General features: G+C 38.2%; 6 protein-coding genes across 6 annotated transcripts; 4 read left to right on the forward strand and 2 right to left on the reverse strand. All coding sequences in view use genetic code 12, as the record gives it.

Annotated features, from left to right (window-relative positions):
- Positions 1–202: 202 nt before the first annotated feature.
- On the forward strand, positions 203–4,621 carry TOP2 (DNA topoisomerase 2; the record flags this gene model as incomplete). The annotated part of the gene is made up of 1 exon (XM_051817438.1): positions 203–4,621. The coding sequence occupies one exon, from the start codon at positions 203–205 to the stop codon at positions 4,619–4,621; it is 4,419 nt and encodes a 1,472-aa protein (XP_051669316.1).
- Positions 4,622–5,936: 1,315 nt separating this feature from the next.
- Positions 5,937–7,118, forward strand: CEK1 (mitogen-activated serine/threonine-protein kinase; the record flags this gene model as incomplete). Its single annotated transcript, XM_051817439.1, has 1 exon — positions 5,937–7,118. The coding sequence occupies one exon, from the start codon at positions 5,937–5,939 to the stop codon at positions 7,116–7,118; it is 1,182 nt and encodes a 393-aa protein (XP_051669317.1).
- Positions 7,119–7,370: 252 nt separating this feature from the next.
- Positions 7,371–7,952, reverse strand: CANMA_005094 (uncharacterized protein; the record flags this gene model as incomplete). Its single annotated transcript, XM_051817440.1, has 1 exon — positions 7,371–7,952. One exon carries the CDS (start codon positions 7,950–7,952, stop codon positions 7,371–7,373), a length of 582 nt encoding a protein of 193 aa, XP_051669318.1.
- A 1,742-nt stretch (positions 7,953–9,694) lies between these two features.
- Positions 9,695–10,273, forward strand: CANMA_005095 (uncharacterized protein; the record flags this gene model as incomplete). Its single annotated transcript, XM_051817441.1, has 1 exon — positions 9,695–10,273. One exon carries the CDS (start codon positions 9,695–9,697, stop codon positions 10,271–10,273), a length of 579 nt encoding a protein of 192 aa, XP_051669319.1.
- Positions 10,274–10,328: 55 nt separating this feature from the next.
- CANMA_005096 (uncharacterized protein) lies at positions 10,329–10,736 on the reverse strand (the record flags this gene model as incomplete). The annotated part of the gene is made up of 1 exon (XM_051817442.1): positions 10,329–10,736. The coding sequence occupies one exon, from the start codon at positions 10,734–10,736 to the stop codon at positions 10,329–10,331; it is 408 nt and encodes a 135-aa protein (XP_051669320.1).
- A 381-nt stretch (positions 10,737–11,117) lies between these two features.
- On the forward strand, positions 11,118–12,665 carry CANMA_005097 (uncharacterized protein; the record flags this gene model as incomplete). Its single annotated transcript, XM_051817443.1, has 1 exon — positions 11,118–12,665. The coding sequence occupies one exon, from the start codon at positions 11,118–11,120 to the stop codon at positions 12,663–12,665; it is 1,548 nt and encodes a 515-aa protein (XP_051669321.1).
- Between the last annotated feature and the right edge of the window lie 440 nt (positions 12,666–13,105).

Below are 13,105 nucleotides of genomic sequence, written 5' to 3' on the forward strand. Positions count from 1 at the left end.
CAGTAGTTCACCTTTTTGCTTTCTATATTATACACAATTGAGTCTTTCTACTTTGGTGATTAGATCGAAACGCGAGGAATCTATTTTGTGTTCACTTTGATCCAAAGAGTATAAACAAAGCAAAAGAGAAAAAAAAGAAGAGAGAGGGAAGCACACCACCCGTTTCTTTTTTCTTACTGCAAGAGTACACCGCGGCTTCAACATGTCAGAAGCTTCAGATGAATCTGATTACCTTTCTGAAGGCTCGAGCTATAATGAAGAATTCAGCTCAGAAAAGGTGCAAAAGACAAAGCAACAAAAGAAACAACCACTAACAGACACGTCCTTAAACTCTTCTGCCAACGCGTCAACAAATTCAACTGCAAAAACCTCCAATGCTTCCGAGACTTATCAAAAACTTTCTCAGTTGGAGCATATTTTAAAGAGACCCGATACTTATATTGGCTCTGTTGAAAAGACCAAAATGGAAATGTGGTGTTTTGATTCGGAGTCGGAGTCAATGAAGTATCAGGAAGTCACAATTGTTCCTGGGCTTTACAAAATTTTTGATGAGATTCTAGTAAATGCCGCTGATAACAAGATTAGAGACCCTTCGATGAAGAATATCAAGGTGAGAATCGATCCTGAAAATAACATTATCCAAGTGTTTAACGACGGTAAAGGTATTCCAGTAGAGATGCACACCAAGGAAAAAATGTACATCCCGGAATTGATCTTTGGTAACTTGTTGACATCTTCGAATTATGACGATGATCAAAAGAAGGTTACTGGTGGTAGAAATGGGTTTGGTGCCAAATTGTGTAACATCTTTTCCACCCAATTCGAAGTAGAAACGGCTGATTTGAACACTGGTAAATTGTACAAACAAACTTGGACCGACAATATGACTAAAGTTGGCAAGCCAAAAATTACTGCACTAAAGACCAAAAAGGAATACACCAAGATCACCTTCAAACCGGACTTGAGTAAATTCGAAATGGATAGCTTGGATGACGATTTGTTATCGGTTTTGCGACGAAGGGTGTACGATCTATGCGGTACTGTCAAGAGCTGTAACATATACCTCAATGATAAACGATTAGCAGTTAACAGTTTCAAAAGCTATGTGGAAATGTACGTCAAAGCAATAAAGGAAAGATCTCCCGAGCCTGAAGGAGGAGACACAGCTGTTATCAAAAACCACACCACAATCGTGCATGAAGTATTCAACGACCGTTGGGAAGTGGCGTTTGCAGTCAGTGATGGCACATTCAACCAAGTAAGTTTCGTGAATTCCATCGCCACAACAGCTGGTGGCACCCATGTCAAGTACGTTTCTGATCAAATCATAACCAAATTGATTGAAACATTGTCAAAAAAGGAAAAGGGTAAGAAAAAGTTGATGATTAAGCCAAACGAGGTGAGAGACAACATGTTTATCTTTATCAACTGTCTCATTGAGAACCCTGCATTTACCTCGCAAACAAAAGAACAACTTACCACGAAAGTGTCTCAATTTGGTGGTAAAGAAAAATTTGTTGCTTCCGATAACTTAATCGGTCGTATATTGAAAACGGGGATTGCTGAAAAGATTCGTGACATTGCCAATGCCAATGAAGACAAAGCCTTGCAAAAGGTGGATGGAAGCAGGAAGCTGCGTATCAAAGGTCAGGTTAACTTAGTTGATGCAAATAAAGCAGGTACAAAGGATGGTCTAAAATGTACCTTGATTCTTACCGAAGGGTTATCTGCTTTGAACTTGGCTGTGGCCGGGCTCACGGTTATTGGGAGAGATTATTATGGTTGTTTCCCCTTGCGAGGCAAATTGCTAAACGTTCGTGAAGCATCAGCCGATCAAATTGCGAAGAATACCGAAATCAATTCGTTGAAACAGATTATCGGTCTTCAGCACAAAAAAGCATACACAGCCGAAAATATTAAATCGTTAAGATATGGTCATATAATGATCATGACAGATCAAGATCAAGATGGTTCACATATAAAGGGATTGATTATCAACTTTTTGGAAACCTCATTTCCCGGTTTGCTTGATATTCCTGGATTTTTGCTTGAGTTTATTACGCCAATCGTCAAGGTAACTGTAAAAGGTCGCGGTGCCAAAAAGGTGATTCCATTTTATAGCATGCCGGAGTTTGAAGCGTGGAGAGATGGAGAAGGACAAACGTGCCGCTGGACTCAAAAGTACTACAAGGGGTTGGGTACTTCAACACCAATGGAAGCACGAGAGTATTTCACGGCCTTGGATAAGCACTTGAAGCGATTCCACGCGTTGCAAGGCGAAGATAGCAACTACATTGATTTGGCATTTTCGAAAAAGAAGGCCGATGAACGAAAAGAATGGTTGCAAAACTTTGTTCCTGGAAACCAGTTGAACCCTGAATTGAATGAAATACCTATAAGTGAATTTATCAATAAGGAATTGATTTTGTTCTCCATGTCTGACAATATCAGATCTATCCCGTCTGTACTAGATGGGTTGAAGCCAGGTCAAAGAAAAGTATTGTTTGGTTGTTTCAAGAGAAATCTCAAGAGTGAAATCAAGGTTGCGCAATTGGCGGCATATGTAAGTGAAAACACTGGATACCACCATGGTGAGGTTTCATTGGTGCAAACAATCATTGGGCTTGCGCAGAACTTTGTGGGATCAAACAACGTCAACATTTTAAAACCAAATGGTGCGTTCGGTTCGAGGGCAACTGGTGGTAAGGACGCTGCTGCTGCGAGATATATCTTTACCGAGTTGAATGAAATTACCAAGGCAATTTTCAACCCATTGGATAATCCGATCTATAACTACGTGCAAGATGACGAGCAGACTGTTGAACCACAGTGGTATTTACCGGTCTTGCCCATGATTTTGGTCAATGGGGCAGAAGGTATTGGAACTGGGTGGTCAACCAACATCCCTTCTTTTGACCCAAAGGACATCGTTGCCAATTTAAAGAGACTTATGAATAATGAACCATTGGAAGAGATGACGCCGTGGTACAAAGGATGGGAAGGTGATATTGAGCCTATGGGACAACAAAAGTACAAGATTAGCGGTAGGGTTGAACAAATTGATAACAATACAGTTGAAATTACTGAAATCCCAGTAAAGACTTGGACCAACACTGTTAAGGAATTCTTATTGGCTGGGTTTGGTAACGAAAAGACACCTGCCTGGATCAAAGATATGGAGGAACATCATACGACATCGATCAAATTTATTGTTAAATTGAGCGATGCCGAAATGGAAAAAGCATTGAAGGTTGGGTTATTGGAGAAGTTCAAGTTGGTTTCGTCGGTAAGTTTGGCCAATATGGTTGCTTTTGATCCGTATGGAAGAATTAAAAAGTACAACAATGTGTTTGAAATCTTGAAAGATTTTTACTATGTCCGTTTAGAATATTACGAAAAAAGAAAGAACCACATGCTTGAGATGTTGCAGCGGAAGTTGTTGATGATTTCTGAGCAAGCGAGATTTGTGAAAATGATTATTGAGAAGGAGTTGTCGGTGGCAAACAAAAAGAAGAAAGACTTGATTGAATTGCTCGGGCAGCGAGATTTCACCAAGTTTACCAAGGACGGTAAGCCAGTTGAATCAAAGGGTGCCAATGTGTTTATCGATGAAAATGACTCAGAAGAGGAGATAGAAAACGAAGGTGATGTTTCGGCATTGAACTTGAAGAGAACTGAGGATCGTGTTGAAGGAGAGCACAAACCAGATACAATCTTTTCATCGTATGATTACTTGTTGGGAATGACAATCTGGTCCTTGACGCACGAACGGTATGTCAAACTTTTGAATGAAAAGTCCGGCTTGCAAAAGGAATTGGAGATATTGATTGGCAAATCGGCGGTTGATTTGTGGAATCAGGATTTGGATGCGTTTATGAGAGAGTATGAGTTGTTTTTGGCGAAAGATGCTGAGGAAAGAGAGCATTTGTCAAGCAGTGGGAACAAGAAAAAGACAAGAAAGAGGAAAACAGTCAAGTCTGAATCTGAACCGATAAAAAAGGTAAAGGTCGAACAAACTGCGCTGGGTGGCCCACTGAAAACAGTTGCTAAACCCAAACAGCCAAAAGTCAATTCAACTAACGTAGAGGAGGTCTCTACGCCAACAACTTCATCAACTCCAGTGCCAAACGAAACAATGGTGAAAAAGGAACCAAGCGACATTCTTTCATTTTTTTCTCCTTCAAGTAAGTCCCAAACAAAAGCAAAAGCGACTAGTCAGCCTCCTAAATCTACAAAGCCCGCCAGACCTGTTGCTAGTTCGATCTTTGATTTAGATTCAGATGATGACATTTTTGAAGTGAGTAGTAGTAGCAAAGATGTCGAAACATCCAAGAGCACCACTTCTAACTCAAAGCCAAAGCCAAAGCCAAAGCCAAAGCCAAAGCCAAAACAACATGTATTGGATGAGTTGGACGACTTGGACATGTTGGGCGATAAACCACAGATGTTGGAAAGTAGAAGACGCTCAAGTAGACCACCAGCAAGAGCGAAAACAGTTAGTGTGTTCAGTGATGATGATGATGATGAAAATGATGGTGCAATTGCTGATAACACAAGTGACGCAGTTGAGATTGACGAAGACGACGACGACGACGACGACGACGAATATGAGGATGAATAAGGGGGAGGGGAGAGGGGAAGGGGTTATCTCTCGTACGTAAAAGTTATCTGTAGACCCATAACTAGGCATATAATAAACGAAAATCATTATAGTTGAGTTTTACTTTTTGTTTTAACTGTTTAAAGTATAAGTTGTAAGACATGAAGGAAGCAAGGAAGAAAGGAGGCTGTAAGGGGTACAATTTATTATTATTATTTCATCCAAAAATATTTGGGTTTCAAAAATAGGTGCATTTGACGCGTCTGTCTCTTCTCTCTCTTCTCTCTTGTGTTTCTCGTTCTCTTGTGTTTTATTGTGTTTTATTGTGTTCTCTTGCATTTGGGGTGTGCATTGTGTGACTTAAACAACAACGTGTTCAGTTGGTGGTGGTGATGGTGGTACCTTAAAAAAGACAAAAAAAAAAAGAAATTACATACTAAAGAAGTACAAACACATATTACTTACAGCAGTGTAAACATTTACTAAAAGGTTCCTTCAAAACACTAAATAGAAAAGACAGCACATTCTCTATTAAAACACACACATATATATATATATATAAATATATAAATACATGTACTAGTTTATCTAATTTCGTGTCTGTCATTTTATGCCAAATAGAGAAAAATAAAAAATACAAACCTTTTAAAGAAGAGAGTTATGAGAAATAAAATAGTATTGCAAAGTAAACTAAAGTAATGTAAAGTAAAGTAAAGTAAAGTAAAGTGATGATTGGGTAATGATTGGTAAAAAGTAAATTTAAAAAGTACATCTGAAACAAAATGAAATAAAAGGACAAATAATTTTTTAATACGCCAAATATAACAAATAAACCTTTCTTAGACGATAAGACGAAACAACTATACTCTTTTGCTTATTATGCTCTTCAATCACCAAATGTATATATATATATATATCGTGTAAAGAATATGCTTCTGTCACATTCCGTTAGCAAGAGACATAAAGACATAGAGGCATAGAGACATAGAGAGACATGATCAGTAGTCAAAATTACACAAAAGACTTTTTAACAATTTTTAATTTTAATTTTTTTTTTTCGTTTTTCTTTTTTTTTTATTTTAAATTTGCCATACGAACTTCTCTAAATTTCAACCAACCTCTTTCTTTCTTTCTTTCTTTCTTTCTTTGTTTCTTTCTTTCCAGTCTCATCTCAGCTTAATCATATAGACAAACGATAGACCATTTACTGTATTGTATTGCACTCTACTGCTCAAAATACAAGGTCAAGTCACATTCTTTTCATAGTGTTCTTCTCCCCACTACAAGTCCAAGAAAAAAAATAAAATAAAAAGATCAACTGATATACACCCCGAAAATGAGCGTTGAACATCATCCGCAACAGCATCACCAAGCCCAACTACAACAACAACAGCAGCAAATGCAGCAAATGCAGCAAATGCAACAAATGCAACAACAGCAACAACAGCAACAACCAGAAACACCCCAAAGACAAGTGTCTTTCAACGTGTCTGACCATTACCAAATCTTGGAAATCGTTGGTGAAGGTGCCTATGGTATAGTATGTTCAGCCATTCACAAGCCATCGCAACAAAAAGTTGCCATAAAGAAAATCGAACCATTTGAACGATCAATGTTGTGTTTACGAACATTGCGGGAATTAAAACTCTTGAAACATTTCAATCATGAAAATATAATTTCGATACTTGCCATACAACGACCATATGATTATGCCCATTTTAATGAGATTTATCTCATTCAAGAATTGATGGAAACTGACTTACATCGCGTAATACGCACGCAAACTTTAACTGATGACCATATACAATACTTTACCTATCAAACATTACGAGCCCTAAAAGCCATGCATTCAGCTAATGTCTTGCATCGAGATTTGAAACCGCTGAATTTATTGCTTAATTCCAATTGTGACTTGAAGATTTGTGATTTCGGTCTTGCTAGAAGCATTGCGTCGCTGGAGGATAATTTCGGATTCATGACGGAATACGTTGCTACTCGATGGTATAGAGCACCCGAGATTATGTTGACTTTCCAAGAATACACCACGGCGATTGATGTATGGTCAGTAGGATGTATCTTGGCCGAAATGTTGAGTGGTAGGCCCTTGTTCCCTGGAAGAGACTATCATAATCAATTGTGGTTAATTATGGAAGTCTTGGGTACGCCCAATATGGAAGATTATTACAATATCAAATCGAAACGAGCCCGTGAATATATCCGATCATTGCCATTTTGTAAAAAGATTCCCTTTGCTGAGTTGTTTAAAAATGTCAATTCACAAATTAATCCACTAGCGTTGGATTTATTGGAAAAATTGCTTATTTTCAATCCTGCTAAACGAATTACCATGGAGGATGCATTGAAACATCCGTATTTACAATTGTATCATGATCCAAATGATGAGCCTGTTAGTGAAAAAATCCCCGAGGATTTCTTTGATTTTGATAAAAAGAAGGATGAGTTGAGTGTTGAAGAGTTGAAGCGGATGTTGTATGATGAAATCATGAAACCTTTGTAAAACGTATTAGCGAACAATATACATATGATTCAAGCTACAGCTTTATATGTAAAGCAAAACATCGTTGTACGTGTAGTAGTAGTACTGTAGGAATTAGAGTGCATCTTTCCTACAACACAACCAAGGTCTTGTTACCAAATCAAATACATTCAAACAAAAGAAAAAGACTATGAAACGAACTAAACAAAATAAAACAAACATAACCAAAGAGTATTCATCGGCCATGGCTTTATATAGAGTGAAAGGCTAGCCTTACTTCTTCCTTCCAAATAAACCTCTCTTTTTCTTCTTACCAGTATCATTCTGCAAAGAGCTAGCACTATAGTTCTGCGCTTGGTAAACTGGTTGATCATCGAAATTAATCACTGGTCTTCCACTTCCTCCCATCTGTCCCTCATCTTGACCGCCTGCTCCTCCTTGTCCATTCAAGTTATAGTATGGAAAATCTTCATGGAACCCCCATCCCAAACGACCACTCTCCAATTGATCTCGGTAAGTCATGTCACCAGTGATGGCATACTCGAACCCACGTATGGTATCCAAAGGCCTCTCATTCCTATTTCTCGTGGGGTTCGACATATCAGTTTGTCTAATTGGTTGGCCAAATATATCCTTCAAATCAGCTGAATCATTGGACAAGTACGATGGCCTCCTTGTGTCTCTTTGAGCAGCTTGTTCGAATGGTTGGGCTTCGTTGACGGCAGTCAAGATGGGGTCATGGATGTTGGCGGTGTGCACTTTATATTGTTCCTCATCCTTTTGCGTGAGCTTGACGTCCATGTGTCCCCCTTCCTGTGGGGTTTTGTTAGATGATTTGGATCTAAAGATAGCCATAGTTTATAGTAGTAGTAGCGAGTGGGTTGTTGTTATTGACTCAGGTAAGAAAAAATTAAGAAAAAAAAAGAGATATCAGAAAGAAAACAGGGTTGTTGAAATAAAAGTCTGGTTTGTTTTGGAGGAGGGGGGGTGTTTTTTTAGTTGTTGAGTTTTTCTAAAATTTGTAAAGGGATGGAAAAAAAAATTAAAAGGCACAGTTATATTTTTTTTTGTTCCTTTTAAATTGATAGACAAAGAAAACAATCAACTTTTATTGTGTTTAGTTTTTTAGTTATTTCTTGATTCAAAATGTACAGAGAGAGAAAGAGAAAGAGAGAGAGAGAGAGAGACACACACACACACACACACACACACACATACTACAAAGGGCATATATATGCTTGTGTGTATAGTCAGACAAAGAGAAGGCGAAGTCTGCTTTTTGGCAAATTTCATTACAAAATCAGCATACTTCAGTCTTTAACCCACTTTTCGCGTACAAAAAAAACAAAAAAATATAAAAATTCACAGCCTTGTTTCGGCGTTTAGTGAAGCCAAAGTTAAATGCTTTATTACGTATTGTAGGTTTGTGTGTGTTTTGGTTGTAATGATTTTTTGCTTTGTTTTTTGTTATCTCCATTACACATACATACTTTTCTATTGTGATTCAGAAAGAATTGTTAAGATCTCTCTCACTCCATTCCACTTTCAATCTACTGTTGTTTTTTTTCTCTTTTTTTTTTTTTCTCTTTGGTGGTGGCGGGGGTTTGGTGGGCAAATGTGGCTATGGTGGTGCGCACAGTGGAACAAAAATAAGTCTCTTAATAACGTCCATAATATGATTGAGAGTTAACACCACTAGAGGAGCTCTACAAACAATGTTTCACTAATTTTTTGACTCTCTTTCTCTCACGGAAGATTATTCGGTATAGGAATTTCGGCATGTCTCGGGACATTTCCTCGTTCCTCGATCTTCTGTTGTTTTGTGCAAAAGGAGACATCGGGAGAGAGGACTAAAAGAAAAAAATTAACTTATGAGATGAAGACGCACCACGCGTACTTTGTTTTCTTAGAGAAATTGAACGACTCTGTCCGACTACGGCCCGCTTATACCACTACTACTACATTGGTACTACATTGGAATTACTTCCCAGCTAATGGTTTCTCCCCCTTAAGATCCAGTATGCTTGAAATCCAGTGTAAGGATTGGATGTTTAGTTGATGTCCAATGACCATATAATTGTAGCAAAGTTTATCTATATTGTAGCTCAACGACAAAAACTAGCTTAGTGAAGCTAGTATCTATGTAAATAGGATGTTAACGATTTGTAGGCAGCACCTTGATGTGTTGATATTCATCCTCATTCGATGTCTCTTTCAAGCGATTCATGTGAGAAATATTTGTTGCAATTTGGTAGCAAGACACTTTGGGTCTGCAACAAACATCAGTGGTTTACCAATTTCACTTGAGAACGAAAAGTGGTCTACACCTTGTCAAAGGAGGTAATCTTAGATGACCTTGTAAATAAACTCTATGAAGCTTAGGTAACTTCCAACTGTTCAAACGTGAACGCATACGGGGACATCCATCTTGCACTCCTTTTGGTGTCGTGTCAGATTCAGTGCGACACGACACTTGGATCAATATCAAATTTCTCTCTCTCTCTCTCATAGACTGTGCATAACCAAGCCATATCCCAAGCACTAATAGGCTCACTGCTGTGCCAAACTCAACAGAACACCTACTTCACATCCCAACAATGACATCGACCCGCAAAAACCCGGTACAATTTGTATCATTAATATCGCGCACCGATAAACCGCTATACATTCAATCGTTTCTACTGGACACCGATGCAATCGCAAAAGACACAAACGAGGAAGAGGTAGAAGTTGCTGGTGAAGAAACCAACAAGTCAGTACAGCCGACAACGACCATCAACAACTTTCTCAAATTCAATTTCTTCAGCCATATGGCGCTCGATATCTTTTCGTCACCTACATCATTAGCATTACGTGAGCAACAACAACAACAAAACTCGAATGGCGTTTTACTCTTGTTCATTCAAGACCAAGTGATTGTATATGGATACGAATCAAACAATGGATTAAAGATAGTTGTGGGGATGGACCAGAGTGCCACGATAAACCAAGATAACTTGCATAAATTCATCACATCCGTTTATAAATTGTATTTGAGAGTTGTTTGTAATCCATTTAGAAATTTTACAGCTAATGAACACGATGAACTGGCAAATTACGGTAATGAAGAAGAGGACGTGTTGAATTCACATAAATTTGATGAAGGAGTAAAGAAACTAGTTGATGGTTTTATATAACAAAGAAATCCATACATTTATACACACTTATATATATATATATATGCTATCTCTTTTACTTTAATACAACATTAGCTCCACGTAGTTCCAAATACGCTTGATCAACACCAGGATGCATATTCTTTATAACTTCTTGATATATCTCCACATCATGAAATCGTAATTGATTAGCAGGGTTTTTATATTTGCCTTCTAATCCAGTGATATCACAATAATGTTTCTTGGGTAATAGGCTGGGGGGAGCAGTCACTGATATATAAGTTGGTTTATCAACAGGTAAGTTTTCCTTTTGCTGGATATACTTTATTTCATCCGATATTAATTGTCGACTGGGCTTGTAGCGTCTATTGCCTATTGGTTTGCGATTGGGGTTTCGTTTGAACGAATGTGGTTTAGTGGTGATATCCAGGAGGGTGTGAAGATCGGCTGAGGTTGTTGTTGATGGCGTTGCTGATTTTGACATCCTTGTGCCAGTGAGAGTGGTGTTGGTGGTTGTAGTGGTTGTGGTGGATGTTCTAGTGTTTTTTTAAACAAGCTCTGTTGTATGAAGATATTAGTTTTGATCAAAAAAGCTGGGTACTGCATATTACGTCACATTTGAAAAGAGAAAAACTCACCAACCACAATGCGTCAACTAAAACAAAACCTGTTTTCTTTTTTACACCAGATTTAGCTTAGATAAAAGATTTTTAAAACTAGTCGTCTTTGGACACCAAATACAAAACCATACACTGTCAAATGCACTACGACTCATTCGTATAACAAAGACACACTTCCTACTAGATATTTTTACGGCATATTTTAAACATAGGGGGGATCACTACTCAAAAAAAGAGACAATACTATGATACTACTGAGAATTCCGCTTAGGCTCGAATCAATATTACCCAAAACAAAACAGATACCCAACAATGGACATCTAAACCCACAACGAAAATTCACAACCAGTCATCGCCATTTCCAAACTCCACTTGAGCTATATACCAAGCGAGTCGAACAAGGTAAATTGCGAGATGATCCATATCAACATAAAATCATCACTTCATTGTCACAATTGCATACACTTTTGAATGACTACCAGCCGCCCAAAGTTGAAATACCCACTTATAAAGACTTGAAACCCAAGTTTTCTCTCGTAAAGACATTTTCATCGTTTTTCGGTCGCAATGGTGGTGGGAGTGGCTCTAGTACAGTAGGAGCTTCTGATTATGACTTTACTGCAAGCGATGGTGATGGCAATGTCAAGGGTATTTATCTTTATGGAGACGTGGGGTGTGGTAAGACGATGTTGATGGATTTGTTTTACCAAACTGTGCCACTGCACTTGAATAAAAAACGAGTCCATTTCCATCAATTTATGCAAAATTTACATAAACGTACACATCAGTTGAAGATGAAATATAGTTCGAAGCTGAAGTCAGGTGAGGAGCACGATGATATCGATGTGATTCCTATATTGGCGGCGGAGATTGCTCGTGATTCAACTATTTTATGTTTTGATGAGTTTCAAGTGACTGATGTGGCTGATGCCATGTTGTTACGGCGGTTGCTCATGATGCTATTATCTCCCGATTACGGTGTGGTTTTATTTGCCACTAGTAATCGAGCTCCTGATGATTTATACCTCAATGGAATCCAGCGAGTTAGTTTTATCCCCTGTATCCAGTTGATTAAACACAAATGTCGAGTCATTTATTTGAATTCGCCTACTGATTATCGAAAAGTGCCCAAGCCAATTAGTTCAGTGTATTATTATCCTAAACCGGGTGTCAAATGGGATTCCAAAGTCAATCGGGCCAATTGTGCCAAGCATGTGGCGCAATGGTATGAGTATTTTAATGATGGCAACACCAAGTGTCAGGATAAATTAACAAATTATAATCTTGAAGTATGGGGCAGGAAAATTCCCATTCCATATTGTTCGCCACCCAATGTGGCCCAATTTACATTTTTTGAACTATGTGGCACCCCAAGATCAGCTGGTGATTACCTTACTCTTGCTGAACTGTTTCATTCATTTATAATCACCGATATTCCCTATCTCAGCATCGACGCTAGAAATGAAGTGCGTCGGTTTATCACGTTTTTAGATGCAGTTTATGATTCGCATGGTCGATTGGCCGTGACTTGTGCCGCCCCATTCAAGGATTTATTTGTTGAGCCGGAAGATTTGGCTGAGGGCAATTATCAATTGTATAAACGGCAAAAGGATAAAGGAGTGGAAGAAACTTTTGAGGATGATGAGTTGGTGACTAAGCATGGATTTGATAAATCAATTGCGAAAAAGGCAAATATGTTTGCTAATGATGAAGAACGATTTGCATTTGCTCGAGCCTTGAGTCGTTTGTCGCAAATGAGTACTACGGAGTGGATCGAGCACGGGCAGGATTAGTAAGGGGGAGAGATAAGTGGAGGTGGACTACAAGAACACCCGAACTATAAAGACAACTTCATTTTTGGGATATTTCTACTTTCGGTCTTTTTATGGTTAGACTTATAGAAAGGTTTCACTTATTTATAGATACAATGTTAGATATATGTTATTACTTTTGCTGAAAGAAAAGAAAGTGATTGCATATTTTTTAAGGCAGTGGCATATCTATTTCTATCCCCTCCAGTCTCGACACTATCAGTAAATCAGCTTCTAGAAACGAAAACTCTTAAACCCAATTAAAGCTAGTGACAACTCCACGTTTCAAATTTACGATCCATTACTTCGCCTAATTGGTAAAAAACAAAAAGGAAAAGAATATCATGAAAGCGCGTCGCGTTTATGTCAAACTTTCAATTGTAAATGCAAAGTAGTTTGTTGTTACAAAATTTGGATCTCCC

Source organism: Candida margitis, assembly GCF_024628925.1.
Source record: "Candida margitis strain CBS 14175 chromosome Unknown scaffold70, whole genome shotgun sequence".
Classification (NCBI taxonomy): Eukaryota; Fungi; Ascomycota; class Pichiomycetes; order Serinales; family Debaryomycetaceae; genus Lodderomyces; species Lodderomyces margitis.